Genomic DNA, 16,248 nt, shown 5'->3' with positions numbered 1-16,248 from the left:
TTATTTGATGAGGATTGCTGTAGTAGAGAAGATGTAACTTGTGTGTATATTTGGCAAGTTAGAATGATAATCATAGAACAGTTGGGCAAATAAAATGCATTGCTGCTATAAGAGTTACACTTTCATCTTGTTTACAAAAAAAAAAATTCTTTGTATTTGTGGCTTCCTTCCTTTTATTTCTTACAGTTATCAAAGAGGAGAATGATTTTTCCACGCAGCTAGTATGCTTCTATTTATGCTTTTCTCTCTCCCCGTAAAAAGACATTCATCTGTTTAGTGTTCCTTTCTGCCCTTTGCCCCATTTTCCCTCCAAATCTGTAAATCTGCATCTCAACTTCTCATGACTATTGTGGGGAAGGGCTATACCAACTCTGTACTGCTTGGCAAATAATTGTCATCTTTAGCACTAATTGTGCTTTATTTATATTTGATTTGTTAATTTGTTTCATTGAGTAGTTGTAATCATAATAGGGAACAATTTGTAGGAACCTAAAAGGCAACCTTGGGGATGAATAGTAGTTAATGTGGATTTTCCAGGAGGAAATTGTGTCAAGCCACCTGCTTGACAGTAGTGGTAGAAGTAGTAGTAGATGTGGGTATCTTGACTCTGAAGCTTTCAAACTAATTTTCTCATGAGAAGTCTAAGAAAACAATGGACTACAGGAAATCCCATGAAAGACATACAAAATGATTTGATTATTTTGTTGTAGCATAACAGGAGGTCCAAGAAAAAAATAGGATGATATGTTTCATGCCTTCTGCAGGGCTTTTAGGCAATCTCACTGGCTTCACCAGTTTTCACCAATTTCTTAGGTAAATTTCATGTAGCATTGGGAAATGAATCTCTGCATAGTGACTGTGCTTGAAGGATGTGACAAGCTGTCAGGAGAGTTCAGTAACCTTGGATGCAGTTCAGTCAGGACAAATGCAGAATATTAGGCTTTGATAAGAGCAATCAGGTGTGTAAGTGGAGAGTGGATGAGGATTGGACAGGCAGCAGCTCCACAGAGGAGAGTTCGGTACACAAGCTGATCATGAGGTTGCAGCATTGCACAAGCTGCAAACATTGTGCCGGGCTGTACAAACAAGTGTGTTGTAAGTCGGACACAAGAAGTCACCAGCATGCTGGGTAGAGCTGAGATAAGCTTCCTTTGCACAGCCCGGTTTTAGGTGCTGTACCTGAGTAGTTTTTAGCAATGAGGAGTGAGGTTCCCCAAAGAGAAATAACTTCTCCATCGTAATAACTTTCTTTGCAACATCACTCATATTTGAAGCAGACAGTGGGGGGAAAGACAGTGAGCTGTGCCATTTTTTTTCCATGTCCTTTTGGAGCAGAACAAGGAGCATTTTGCCTAAACTACACTAAAGCTATTGATCAAGCTATCCGTTGGAAAGATTTTTCTAAATGCTTGAGAAGTGAAGAGAATTCCTGGAGAATTTGTGGAGAGAAAGTTTGTTAATAAGCGGGTGTGATGAGCATTTCTTGAGAACAGCTTCTGAAGAACTGTGGTGACTGCTGTGGAACAGCAGGTTCTGGTTTTTCTTGCAGCCCTGTTCGGTTCTGTAACCCAGGCCTGAAGGGCTCTTTATTGCAACTGAATGGCAAGAAATGCCCAGATTGTGCTTGCCTAAAGCTTTGCTATTATGAACAAAATCAGACTTTGAACAGAGCAAAGCACTCTTGGTAGTAACAGTGGGGCTAAGAGCAGGTGATAGTGGCTCGGGTCTTTTGATGGGAAAGTGGCTGGAACCCCAGAGCTGCTGCATCTGTGCCAAAGCACATTCGCCTGTGCAGCTTCCACTGTGCTCTTGCATCCTCAGCACTGCCCCTGGCTGTTTTCTGGCTCATGTTGAGATACCAGCTAAGTGCCTGCTGTTGGCATCCTTCTCCCCTTCTTCCCCTGCCCCAGCAGGTGCCTCCCTTCTTTGCAAGGAAGTCCAGACATGGAAGAAGGGAGGAACAAGACTGTGCCATCTGATGCAGCCTAGGTTTCACTTCAGGTGCACACAGCCGGTTTGACAAAGGTTATGCTTCCTAGTGCTGCAAGCTGAAGCTTTACATGTGGGTGGGTTTGAAACAAAGTGCTCCTGGTTTTTGTTGCCAGATAAATGCCTGTAAAGATCAGAGTGCTGATCGGTGCTCATACTGGCAGTTTGGTTTCTTCAGTTGTAGGAAAAATATGGGAAAATGCTTTGTTTTGATAATGCAAACAACAGTGTGTTTAATTTCACTTAGTTGATAATCAGATGTAGGGATAAGTACTTGGATTCTTTGTGCATTACATTTTATTGCTCAGTTATTTGCTTCTGGAGAGCAAATTTTTGCTAGCAATAAGCTAAATGAAAAATTGTCACCACTTAATATATATTGGTAAAAAACATGCTCAGTGTTTTCTTTGCCTTTTGTCAGAGGTTTTCTATTTTTCTTTATAATATTGAAGTACTGATATGCTGATCTAAATCTAAATCTTTGTCTTATCCTCCTCCGTTTTAGTCTTGTTAGTCATCTTATTTCTGCATGTATTTTGACTATTTGTGTATCTCTTGCTTTGCAGGAGACAAAGATGGCAGCAAGGTGACTACAGTAGTGGCAACTCCTGGACAAGGTCCAGACCGACCACAAGAAGTCAGCTACACAGACACCAAGGTGATTGGAAATGGATCTTTTGGTGTTGTGTATCAAGCCAAACTCTGTGATTCAGGAGAGCTTGTGGCCATTAAGAAAGTCCTGCAGGATAAAAGATTTAAGGTGAGCCTATGCATAAGTTCATAGTATTTTCATGAATGTTATCTCCTTTTCTGTGTCTTTGATGGCAGTGTTTTGATTTTCTTAATTTATTTTCATTGGAGGACATAAATACTCCTAAAAATTTTTGGGACTAAAAATTAAACAGATGGATTATGATAAAGCAGTAGTTTAACTTGAAAATCAGTGAGTCACTATGATTGTTTGTATTAGTGCAAGTCAGGAAGCTAAAAATCCTGATTTGATGTGTTGTTTCCAGGTTGCCAGCCAGATTTCTCAGACAGTGAGATGTGGAAACCAAGGAAAAGCTTGTCTTAAGGTTACTTTTTCTAGCATAAACTCTTCTCCAATCATTAGCAATTCAATTGCTGGAAGAAACAGAAGCCTTTAGGCTTTGTTTTTAGTTGCTGCCCCTATAAAATCGAAGATTATATTTGACTAAATCAGAAATTGTAAAGGCCGAGCGAGAAGATAACAAATATTGAGCCCAGGGCAGTTTGGGCTGAAGATCACTTATTTTTTTTTTGTTACCTGATTTATAAACGTGTTCTACCCTGGTGGTTTTAATAGACTAGTGATCCTTTATTCTAAACCAGTAGCCTTCCAAAGAGAAATCTTTTTATCTAGTGATTTTTAAACCAAATAAAAGTTAAGAACCATAAGCCACCTCAACACTTCTGTTAGTCCTCAGCTTGGTACTTAATGTACTTGACCTCTTTCCCTTATAGTCAGGTGGCCTGCAGATCAGCTTGTGCAAGCAATACATGGTAGCAGAGGTAGTGGTTTTAACATATCTTGTTTTCACAGCAAGACCTCATACACAGCTAGTTTCACTGGTAATATTTGTAATTTTTTTTAAAACTGTTTTGAAGTGTTTCGAAGGAACTAGTGTATGAATTCTCCTTGAGTCTTTAAATTTTGTGCTATCATCACCACAGATGTCAGCATATCACAGATGACAAAGGGAAAGGATAGAATGAAAAAAGAGATGAAAAATGGGAAGGATATGTTTCAATTAGTGTAATGCTGAATTGTTTACTTCTAATTGAGGAAGGCATATAAAGTTCTTACACAGTTTTTACATCTGAGTTATTTCTGGACTGTATTATGGGTTGAAGGTAATTAGTACTTGAGAAGCATGCAATATGATGTAAGAGTGCCTTATTTTAGAAGAATAAAGAGGAGGTAAAACAGAAAAGGAAAAACAAATTCTAAACCTAGTACTTAAAAGGAGCTTTTTGGTCTTTCCCATTGCATAGGTTTAAGGGGGAAGGTCGAGATGTTTCCTATGCTTGGTAGATGTCAGCTAGTGCTTTTGACAAGAATCTTTGATTTCTGTAGTCTCGTAACTCTGAGGTTTTGCAGTGTGTCAAAATGAAAACTTGGCCAAGCATTTTAGTTCCTGATGTTAATAGTTTGTGATATCTTACTTTTTTTTTTTTTTTTAATCTCTCTTGGGCGTCTAGAATAAAATGTTGGTCTTTGATTGCTTCTTGTTTTGGTAGCTGGTTTAGTGACGTTTTGTTATCTGACTATATATCTTTTTATTTTTGAGTGTTTCTTTAAGTGATAGAAAAAATTGTCTCATGAATATTAGCTCTTTGTTAAAGCAAAACAGCTAAACTGAAAAACAAAGTAGGGTGTTTCCAGTTTGGACTCTGAATTAATTATCTACATTTGATAAAACAAACTGAAAACATCCAATACCTGGAGGCTTTAATATTGTTAAACTAGGTGTAATTAATGCTTAAGTCCATGTATAGATTTGCAGAGAGATAGCATTAATTTAAAAATACTTTTTTAAACTTCATAATTTGTATGGGTCACATCTGCAGTAATACCCAAGCTATTCATTTTTTCATATTCTTATCCCAAACTTTTATCCTAGCTACACAGCATCATCTACCTTTGGTCTAAGCTCCCTAGTTTTTCCCATCATTTGTCAGTTCAGTCCTCTCATTTTTTCACATTCTGATCTAGAAGTGTATGTTATGTTGGCAGGAGATGTAAATTCTTGCAGGCTGGATGGCAGCCTCTGCCTGGACAGATTTGGAAGCTAGACAGAAGTATATTATATTAAGAATAGCATACAATTTCTTCAGGGTATGCTACTCTTTGGGAATGCCTGATCTAGGTAGTAAATGCTGGACCACATAACTTACCAGTTAAAGATGGAACTGGGAAAGTCTCTTGGCTGAATGTTTTGAGTGCAGTGTAGCAGCAGACCATCTCTTGTGTCCAGAGGGCTGAGCTGTGAGTGCAGCTCAGCTGGGCTGTTGCCATCCCTGCTTAGCTGCCCGAGTCCAGATCCAAGGCCAGGTCAGTGGAGTTCCCTAAGAAATCTGCCACTCCCCTCATTAATGCATACTCCCACTTCAGCAGTGATTAAGGGGAAAAAGCCCACCTTACTGCAGGCAGCCCAAGGTACTGGCAGCTTGTTTGATTCATTATCACTCTCATAATGAATCAAACAAGGGAGGGAAAAGAGGAGGGGGAATTTTAGAAATACTAGTCTGCACTGATCCCAGTGGTGGACAAGCAACAAGAGGAAAGTGATATACGGAAGTTCCTTCCTGAAATTTGAATCATGAATGAAATTTTCAGCTGAATGCTTCTGGCTGGTGCCTGCTTGTCCCTGTGCTTGTCTATTGTGATATATTTATCTTGGTACATGCAGTATAATTCCTTAGTCATGATTTCTTCAAAAAATGCTTTGAGAAGAGCCAGCAGATAGTCTTAAAACTGAAAGGGCATGATTCAGAAACTTCAGAAAGTCCCAAGAGAGTGTAACCTCTAGGCTCTTGCTGCATTTTGTGAATGTAGAGGGCCATCATTGTGCAGGTCTGGAATATGCACCTCGGTTGCCAATTTTAGATCTCCGTCAGGAAGCTGAGATGCTTTTGTCCAGGTTTGAAGCTAGCTTGAAAGCTGGAATTACCGGAGGGGTGTTGCCTATTTTTATTTTTTCCATTTCCATTGCTATGACAAGTCAGCCTCCCAGCACTGGTCCAGACCAGAAAGAAGTTGAGTGTTAAATCAGTGCCGAAGAGTTGAATCTTACAGTTTCTGCATGGTAAAGATAGTTTGCATTTCTCCTTCTTCTTTCAGCTCCCTCGTTGCAGTTCAGTAGTTCTTCAGTTTGACATTGCAGTTCCTGCATGACAGTGTTTTAAACAGGGTCTCTGAATTGTTCTGGATTTTAGACTGTGTGTGTCTAGAGTTCAGTGTAAAGTACAGCAATAGTATAGGTAGGAATAAGTGGTAAGTTCTTGAAGGGAATAAATAAAATACCACCTAGAGATTTATGCTTAATTTCAGTTTGTAGTCCTGCCTTCAGTAAGCTAGTTCTCCATACTAAGTGTGAGAAATTAAGTAATGTAATTTTGGGCAATTACCTGATACTTAAATCAGTAGTTCACAAACTATGTGCTGTTTGTCATTAATCTGTGAAACAATGTAATTTGTTTAATTTAATTAACCAACTCTTATGGAAAGTTATATTTTTGGGATGGTAGATTTTGGATTTTTTTTCCAGTTAAAAGTTTAACAGGGGTGAGAGGGATGTTTCTCTTTGAAAAATAGTGTAAGGCAGCTGTTCACAAACTTTGGGGCCAAATTGCTTTCAAATGGCAAAATTTCTAAAAAACATTAACCTGGCTTTCACAGATCTATTCTATATTTCTGCTTCTATGCCACAAATGTGTAATAATAGGTTCCTATGCAAAGCATCAATGGGTGCAGTTAAAAGGTTCATAGTATTTTCAATTATTTTCATTCATGTGTCTGTGCAGGCCCTCAAGTGACACAGTCTAATTGTGATGCTTGAAAAGAAAATACTGATAGCATAAAAATTCTTGCGCTGCTTTTGTTAGCATTTTCATTGGAATATTCTTCAGATTAAGAGTCTGTCATGTTGCTGTCTCATTGTGCAAAAACCAATAATAAGCAAAGAGGCATGTTAGCATAAATAGTTATTGTTTTTTTGTTATTTCTGCCATTCCATTAAGGCTTTTAAGAAATCCTAATGAAATGAATGTGTGAATTGCTAGAAGTATTTCACAGCTGACTGAGAATAAGTGTTTAAGTTTCTTCTATCTGAATTGCATACTTGATGTTTCTGCTTTTAGCACTGGGCTGTTGAAATCTAAATGATGAAGAGAGTTTGTACTCCTCCTGCACCTTTTCAAACAGTCTAGATTGGGCATCACATTTCTTGTTAATGGCTCACAGAGACATAAAGTGTGCGGCAAGAGAAAGCCAAATTCTGTAGTGGGAGCCATTCATGCCATCCAGTCTGTCAAATCATTCAGGGACTGCCTTGGTTTAACCATCCAACCGTGTGTGCCCTTGGCTTAGTTGCCTGAATTATTTAAATAGGCAGATCTTCTGGAGTGTGAGAGGATGTCAAACTAGGGCCTTAATGGTCCATAAATGTGAAGTACTGCATTGCTAAAGCTGAGGCCACTGAATAGTAGGCAGTGCTCTTTCCTATTTTTAGTTACGGAAGGAATAGGTGTTTTGAGTATTTGCATGTTTATTGTTTCTTTGGTTTGGTTTGTTGGGTTTTTTTGTTGTTGTTTTCTTTTTGGTTTTTTGGTGGTTTTTTTTTTTTTGTTGTTTTTTTGTGTTTTGGGATTTTTTGTTGGTTTTGGGGGGAGGGTTTTGGTTGGTTGGCTGTTTTTTTTTGTTGTTGTTGTTGGTTTTTACTAGGTAAAGTCTTGGTGTTGATTTGAGCCTTAAAGCCCAAAAAGCAGCAAGATGGAAAAATAAGTTTTTGTTTTGGTTCTGGTTTCTTTCTTTCTTTCTTTCTCTGCTGGTGTGTGTACTTCTGTGAGCTGTTTGAAATGCTTCTGAAAGCAACAGCTTTCCTTCAGTTCCTGCCTCAGATGTATCAAGCTGCTAAGTATAAAAAAGATCCTTTTCAAAGTAGCCCATATCTGCTGTTTGTGTTACCTTATTTACAGCAACTTTGATCATAGCAGCTCCCATGAAGAATGTAAAACCAGAAGGAAGACTTTCCATTGAAAAATGACTAGGTGTTTAGGTTTTTAAGTTCTGCTAACTTCTCAAGAGACTTTTCTGTTAAAATCCTTCAGAAATCTAGAGCTGACCCAGGTTTTTTCTTGATAGGTTTTGTGTCTTTGCTCATGGTTGAAGTTATAATTCTGTAAATATGCATGTGAAAAAGTGAACCTGTTGATTAATGCTTTGCCTCTTTTGCTCTCAGAATTTCAGTGGTTAACAGACCACTGTGAGAATATGACTTCAAATTAGTTCCATTTTTTCTGACTTCTCCCCAGCTTGTTTCTTAGCTCTTGGTTATTGATGACCAGTAAAGATACAACAGATAGTAGCATTATACTGGAAAAAAGGCTCCATTTCAGGGGGTTCAGTCTGTTAAGGCCACTTTTGGTGTATCTGAGCTGTTTTGAGGAGAGATGTACTCAAGTTACTTGGGTAACCCGACTGAGAGAAGAGTTAAGACAAGTTTTGTTTTGCAGTCTGTAAGCTTGAGCTATGGATAGTCATGTCTATATACTGACAAGCAGGCAGCAGTTGGACACCCATCCTCTTGATGTGTGTTGGGGAACCCAGGTGTAAAGCTTTCAGGGAAGTGGTATCACTGTCTCTTCTGTGCAGGTTTGTTTTCCCACTGCTGGGTTCAGACAGGATGTGTGCATCGTCTTGCTTTTTAGCAGGTCCATCTTCCAGATTCCTATTTCTGTGTACCACAGCTTTGTCATGAGAATGTTAAAGGTACAGTGTTAAAGGTAAAGTTGAAGAGAAGCCATTGTTATTGCTGGATGTTTTATAGAAGCCTTGACTTCCTTTGTGTGTGCCTGAGTTGTGGACCCTTTCTTTCAAGCACACAGGTGGATATTGAAGTCACAGAAAAGACCTCCAAGATTGATTCCAACCTTGTACTGATCACCACCTCGTCAACTAGACCATGGCACTAAGTGCCACATCCAGTTGTTTCGTGAACACCTCCAGAGATGGTGACTCCACCATTTCCCTCAGTAGTCCACTGCAAACTTTAATAACCATTCTGTGAAGAAATTTCTCCTGATGTCCAGCCTAAACCTCCCCTAGTTCAGCTTTAGACTGTGTCCTCTCATCCTTTTTGCTAGTTGCCTGAGAGCAGAGACCAACCCCAGTTTACTACAAACTCCTTTCTGTGGTAGTTATTGAGAGCAATAAGGTCACTCCGGATCTTCCTTTTCCCTCCTACTTCACTCCTTTCTAGAAGGGAATTGAAAGTTATCACAGAATGAATGCCATCTTCATCTTAAGTCAGTGTTCAAAGTTTTGAATACAGTGTAGAGGTTGGATTTGCTCTGATGTATTCATGATTATCTTTCACTGTGACCTCTCATTATCTGCATGGGTCTCCTCTGAACTAAGGACTGAACTTCCTTTTTTTAATTTCATCTGTGTGTGAGTTAGATGCATTCTCTCATCTCATATCTCTATCTAAGGATCACTGAATATTCAGACATTAATCTCTAATGCCTTCTCTTAGAAGAATGCCTTTATTTACTGCATCTCAGTTGAGTTGGAAGCACCCATTGGATAAAAAGTCACAAAGGAAAAACATGGTGATGAGGATTAGTAACATTTAAGCACCTTTCTTTTAAGTCTTTGAGGGTTTGCACATCATAGATACTTTGAAGATCTGAGGAATAGTGAATCACTGTTCATAAGTTTATCATGGAGGTGTTACTCTTTAAGGGTGCTTTAATTTTATTGTTAAATAGCTAGAAAGAGCACCCAAAACAATAGATCTGTCTTCTTACTAATGAGATGTTTTGTGTTTGTATCACAGGTGGAGATTGAAGGCTGAAAATATTTTTCAATGACTTCAGCAAATATTGTGAACATTTGTTAAACCAGCTGTAGAAAGATAATTAAGCCTGATGAAAACTGCCTTTTACTCCTAGCTGTCCTCATCTAAGGGAATACAGTCCCTCTTTAAGACTGAGGCTATCAGATAAGATTTCCAGAATGGGAGATGCCTGGGCATGTGTTCAGGTTGTTTTTCCATCTTCTAAACAGCTAGAGGGCTATGTTTGCTTTCAGAGAGGTTTTTTCTAATCTATGTTTTAACTCTTGTATAGAGGCCAGATTTGTAGCTCTGGCCCAACTTAATTTATCCAGATAATCAGAGACATTTACCAAGATAATAGCTTTTCTTACAGCAGCACTTGATCTGGCTGTCTCCTGGAAGCTTATTGGAGGAGCCAATTCTATCATTTAGCTGTAATTGCAGTTGCAGTCAGTGCCTGTCTGTTCACAGCAACCAAAAAGACTGAGTAGAGATCTCAGTTTTCTCTCACAACAATTTCATTCCATTTACCAATTTTCTCAAACTTTCCCAATGGATAAAAAAATCTGTTTACTCTTGCTTTTCACAGTCTTTGAAGAAAGCAGTGTGGTGTTCATTGTATCAGCTGTAGCCTCCCTGGACATACTTCAGTGGCCTAGAACATCTAAGAACGCTAAGAATCATATTTCTAACTTTGTATTATTTTAAAGTCCGTATAATAAAATCATATTTGTAGTTGTGGCTACTCCTACAGATGTTTTCAAATTGGACAGCTGAATTGGATGCATAATAGCTGTTAGTGCAAAATAGGTCTTCAATTTTTGGCACATGAGATGACATGGAGTTTGTACTATGAGCGTTGATTTCAGTTTTCAGCTTTTTAGCAGGGGAGTCTGGGCTGATAATTAATGTCCAGGGAATGCAGTGTTATCCAGCCGCAGTTGGCCTAGGATAGAGGAGGAAAAACTCTTCATCTGCAGACGTGGCTTTGTGCGTGTTTAGACATGTGTTTCCACATGTTGCCATGTGTAAACCAACATGTTAGTAGGGAAATAGGCCCTAGGAATGTGTTCTTTGCAAAGGGAGGAATCAGAAGAGCTCTTGAGGGCTTTTTTGCTCCTACCCCGTGAATGTTTGCATGAGGCCTTTTATAGATCCATGCCACAGTTTAAGTGGTGCATTTGTTTTGGATTTTGAGCTTTTCTATTTCTGTGAGTTTTTCTGTGGTACTCCTTAAACTAGGACGAGACTTTAAAACAAGATACCTGTTTTGTCGGTTTTCTCTCCTCTTGCTCACTTCTAGTGTATAACTTGAGACTAAAATTAAATCTGTCTGTCCTATGTGAATTTACTGACCAACAAAAAGAACCGGAAGATACATTACGTTTATGAAAAGTCTTTTGTCCCACTAGTCAAGATAACTCATACAGCTGCTCCAATAATGCTTTGGTTTATTTCCTGCTGTCTCTCAGGTCTTCCAAAGGAAGTGAGTTCATATGTCTCGTTTTCATAAAATACATATATTTATAGATAGTGTATGAAATATATATTCTGTATATATACATTCCTAAATTAGATAGAGCCTATTTTAGACAGACAGGTTAAGTGGATGCTATTCTGAAATAGTGACATTCAGAGTGGAGAGTGCAGTTCAAAAGAATTCCAAACCCATCAAGGTATGGAAATGCATAGTTTAAAGCACATGAATAGATGTAACTCGGCCACATACTGACAACATGTTATAACTGTAAGAGTGTACTTGCACATTGCAGAATTCCTGATTGTGGTCAAATTAAGTTCCATTTTGAAAGATAATTTCCTTTCCTTTGACTTTTTAACATTGCTGCCTCTAAGTGCCTGACAAGGACTGGCATAGAAAAACAGTAACCCTGCGTGCAGTAGAAATAACCTCTCCATTTTACATTTATAAATCAGTTTTACATCTGGGTCACACCTGCTAATTAGAGGGAGACTTGATTAGGGCATGGATTTGTAGGTCTGTGTAACAAAGGTAAAAGTTGATTTTAATGTTCTTCATTTGGTAGTGTTTTATGGAGAGATCTTTGGTAGCCCTTCAGGATCACTACCATATATCTTTGCATTTCTGAGATTGGCAGATTACAGGCTGGTGGAGCAGATTTGGGTTTTCTCATTCTTATTTAAAAAGAAAATATATAATGGCTGACAGTCTTAGTGTGGCATTGGAGTAGACTTTCTAAGTGTGCAACCAGTTCAAGTGGAGAATTGAGGGCAGAAGTTGTTTTGTGAATGGAGCCTGAACTTAGTCAATTAAAAAGTCACAGTAAAATTCCTGAAGTCCTTCTGAAGCTCAGGGATTTAGTGGTCGACTGTGTATGAGGCTGTATATAAATTCTAAGCTAGTTTTATCTTTTTTCTTCTTGGAGTAGATGCTGATATGATCAGGCAGAGAGCAGGCTCATCTAATGCTCTTGAGAGCTTGGTAATGCTGCTGCTGTAGAGAGCTTGGGCATGAAAGCAGGTGTTGGGTGGAAATGGTGTCTCAGGAGGAGCCTTCCGCACCTGTCCCCTAGTTAGGGAAAAGAGTGTTGTGTAGGGTATAAATAGAAGATTCACTTGATGGGATAAAAATGGTGCTTTTGAGACTACTTGGATGTTTGGTGCGTGCAGATACTTCAAGGCTCTTGGTTGTACCGTTTTGTATTCTCTTTTGGAAATCCCACAGCGTGAGGTTGCTTGGCTACGGAAGATTTAGCTTAAATAGTCTTTATATCTAGCAACATTACCTACCTGTGGCTCTCACTTGCTTACTAAGTTCTTACTTGGTTATATTATCTTTGGTGCAGCATTCCAGTCTTGGAGCATGATTGGACTATATCATTAAATAATTTATCTTCAGTTTTTGCCAGGGAACACTGGGGGTTTTTTGTCTTTAGAATGCATGGTTGATAAATCAGACAGTGGCAAACTTTGTGTCCTTTCTGAACTCAGTATTTGTTATTCAAATATCCTGCTGTGGCAACTATTACGCTTGAGGGGAAAGAAGGGATAACCTATAAAATGCTAGTCATAGAAGGGACAGAAGAGATCCACCTGCTGCTCAGGGGAGTCTTCCTGAAGCAGAGAAGATCTTCTCATTTATGTGTCACCAAGACAGCTGTGCCCTACCCTCCAGCACTGTGCTGTAGTTCAACCCTTTTGGCTTTCTTTAAAACCTTTTAATTGAGCTGTAATTGAGGTGTGTTTTTTATTTGTGTCTCTTCCTTGAAGAGGATTAACTCAACGTCAGCAAACAAAATGAGGAAGGTTTAAGTAAATGTGAAAATGGGATTTTTTGTTTTCCTCTTGTTTTCTGGAGCAGATCTGACCCTTTGTAACCAAATGGCATGCTCCTTCTGGGAAGTGTTCGGAACTTGGAGAGCCATGTAATGAGTAATTGTTTTCTTTGCTGCTAAAAGCAATATTTGCACCGCCCATTGCTTCTTGGAAAAGTAGTACCAAGACATGGGAGAATAATAAAAGGAAGCTCTTCTAAATATTTTGTCAAGCATCTAAAGTACAGAGACAGTTCAGACTGTTGGGCATATTCTAAAATTAGCAATGCTGCCATTTTTTTTATGTGACTTGGATACTTCCTGGTCCCTGATGACTGAGAAGGTGAGATGTTTGTGACCAACAGAATTATTTCCAGCCTACACAATACAAATAATTACTTTTGTACTACTTTACTTTGCATGTTGTTGAGGAAAGCTTGTTTGGGCTTTTTGTTCCACTTCATTTTTTCCATCACATTTTCTGTCTGCATTATGCAGTGAAATATGGTCCATTTGGAGCATTGGAAGATTAAATTTGCAGGATAATGCAGACTGAGGTTTTGTTGGATAACCTAGACTCTCCTGTATGATCTACCACCGGAAATAAAAATGAATCCGATTTTTATTGGAGTGGTTTTGTAAGAGTTGTATCATGTAATAACCCAAAATAAGAAATGTTTCTCGAAAGGCAACGAGAAACTTATTCTTTTAAGGAACATTCTAATTACAGTCCATGATGCATTGGCACGGTGTTGATCCTTCTTTTAAAATAGAATGAATGATGTCAAGGAAGTGGTCGTTGAGCATTTGTAATGTTTTTTTGGCCAGGAGCAAAGAAGGGACTCACTCTTCTTCCAGGTGAAATGTGAGGTGTGATGTTTATCATATTTTTAAATATATGTTACAGACTTTTTACTAAGGAGAAGGCAGTCTGCTTTCTTCAGGGTGGGTTTTTGTTTGTGTAGTGCTTAGTACAGTGAACTGAGATGAGTAATGGACGCTCTTATATGTGTCATGATGCAAATAAGCAGACTACAGACATCTATATTCTCTAGTTCTTCTAAGATTTGAAGCCAGGTCTAATTGTTACAGGCCCAACAAAGGTGCTCATTTCACATCTTCATTTGTGCTGTTCCTTTGAAAGCACCAGCCATGGTGATTAGACTACTTAGGTCCTGAGCTAACTAGTCAAAATACAAACATCCAGTCTGAATCACTGAAGCATAACAATGCATGTGGAAAACAACAGCTGGATCTAATTTCAGGGAGTTTAATTTCAAAAATCACCCTGTCAAAAAAAGCTCCTTGTTTTACTTCCTAAGCTTTATCAGATGATGAAGAAAGAATCTATAACTTGATGTCTTCTAAAGATTCATCTTCTTTTTTCCTTCATTCAAAGATTTGTCCAAGGATCTGCTTATCAGGCTGAGTTGGCAGGCCCTTTTGCATTCATCTTCCTTTAATCTCAGAAGGCACATTGAGTCATGAAGGTTGTACCAAGGCTTTTGGGCTTGAACACAGGCGTCTCATTTATACCAGATGAGTTTAACAGTGTAGGCATGTTGATTGATTTTAAATGAAGTAATTTTGTTGCAGGCTGCTTAGTCCCTGAAGGGGGACATTGCAATTTACATGGGTGTTGCAGTGAGACATGAATACTTCTTGCCGAGCTGTCCACTGGTTGCGCTGCTCTTGCAAGTGGGCAGAAGAGGGTTTTCTCCTTTTTTATTTTTTTCCTTTTTAGAGTAAAACTTCATAGTGGATGTTGAGTGCCTGTGGGCACTTTAGTGGAAAATTCAGGTTTGCTGTTAAATAATAGAGGAACCTTTAAAAAGATGTGTTGCTGACTACCATGGGAATTAGTAGTAAGAGTGCAGGTGTGGAAATGAGGACATTGCAGTTTGCTACTCCAGAATGGGAGTGCATGGGCTAGAGAACATTAGGAAGATTCAGTTCAGTATCTTATGTCAATGGACTTGCTTTGTTTTCTGATGCTGAGCAACTTTGTAAGCACATTTCAGATGAAGTCTGGCAGATGTAACAGGATGGTAGAGCAGGAGAACTAAGGTGAGCACAGCTTTCTGAAGAATTCCTAAAAATAAGGATAATACTTCTTTACTTTGTAGTGCCCTGATGAACATATTTTATAAATAGTGAGCAATTCTGAGTTATAGAATTAAAAGGTGGTAACAGCTTACAACAACAGATAATAATCTGTAGTTGAGACAATGGTATTAGAAGCTCTGTAGTTTTTAAAAAGTAGTTCTATAGTCTTTCTAGGTTGGATTCTTCTGGTAGCGTATCACAGTAACCTGTACTGGAATTGCCTGTGAGACTTAGAGGTTCTTTGATTATACTTGATTTATTAACCCTATCTACTTGTCATTTAGATATCTGCAAAAGCAGGAGTATGAGAACATATGGAATGGAAATGTTCTTTCCCAGTGTGCAGGAAACCACAACAGGTTGATTGGAGTCAGCATTTGAAGAGCCACAGCTAATACTCAAAAACTTGGTGCTATCTTGCCTTTTTTTTTCCCCCTCCCGTTGTTAATTAAGTCAACATAAGGGCAAGAAAGAACATGGTTTGCAGATAGTATACTGGATTTCCTGGTAGGCAATGACTCTGTTTCTGTAACTGCATAACAGGCATAAAGGTTATCTGCTTTCATGCAGGGCTAACAGATCTAGTAGGACAAGAAAGTAGTATGAGACATAGGAAAAACTAGGGCATGTTGAGGGTTGCCTGGAGTGTTGGAGGCATAACAGAGTCAGTGTATTCATTGAACAATTTCTGTGGCAGCATGAAGGCTATCAATTAGCAGGAAGGATAAACAGTGCAAGGACTCTTGTTTGGATTTAAACTGATGAATATCTCTTGGAAAGAATCCTCCTTGCTAGTGGGAACAGCCTGTACACAGTCCAAAAGCACAACGCCATGTGCAGGTGGTAGTAGAAAGTCCCTTCCTGGTGGAGCACTGAGCTGTGGCACGCTGTCCTACTGGCTTGTCTGCATAGATCTGCTTGTGGGTGATAATGCTGTAGCTGACTTCTTGAGTAGATAATGAACTTTCCAAGAGAAATGCATGTGTCTGAGACCTTCCTGAATTCAGCTGTCCAGTTAAACAATGTAGAAAGTTTTAACTGATTCGCTTTTAAAATTTATTTGAATTTTCCTGGATCTCAGTAGACAGTGAGCACAAGATACAGTGACTCTTGTTTTAACCTAACCTCATGTGCAGAATGTGTAGGGAGCGATACTGTCTTGCTTACATAAGCAAGGCAGGGAGTATCACATCCTCAGCAGACAGTAATCTTCATTATTTCATACTGTTGGGATTTTGAATGCAAAAGGTTCTCAGCACCCTTTGTAGAAAGTTTGA

The 16,248-nt window shown here is 38.8% G+C and overlaps 1 protein-coding gene across 1 annotated transcript in view; it reads left to right on the top strand.

Moving 5' to 3' along the window:
- GSK3B (glycogen synthase kinase 3 beta) overlaps nt 1–16,248 on the top strand; it is a 149,400-nt gene that overhangs the window by 51,970 nt on the left and 81,182 nt on the right. Inside the window, exon 2 of the mRNA XM_041464119.1 lies at nt 2,556–2,749. Within this exon, the coding sequence (XP_041320053.1) occupies nt 2,556–2,749 (194 nt within the window). The remainder of the gene's footprint in view (nt 1–2,555; nt 2,750–16,248) is intronic.

Source organism: Pyrgilauda ruficollis, unplaced genomic scaffold (genome assembly GCF_017590135.1).
Source record: "Pyrgilauda ruficollis isolate IOZ18807 unplaced genomic scaffold, ASM1759013v1 scaffold17, whole genome shotgun sequence".
Classification (NCBI taxonomy): domain Eukaryota; kingdom Metazoa; phylum Chordata; class Aves; order Passeriformes; family Passeridae; genus Pyrgilauda; species Pyrgilauda ruficollis.
Note: the sequence above shows the minus strand (reverse complement) of the source record. Positions and strands in the feature narration are given on the sequence as shown.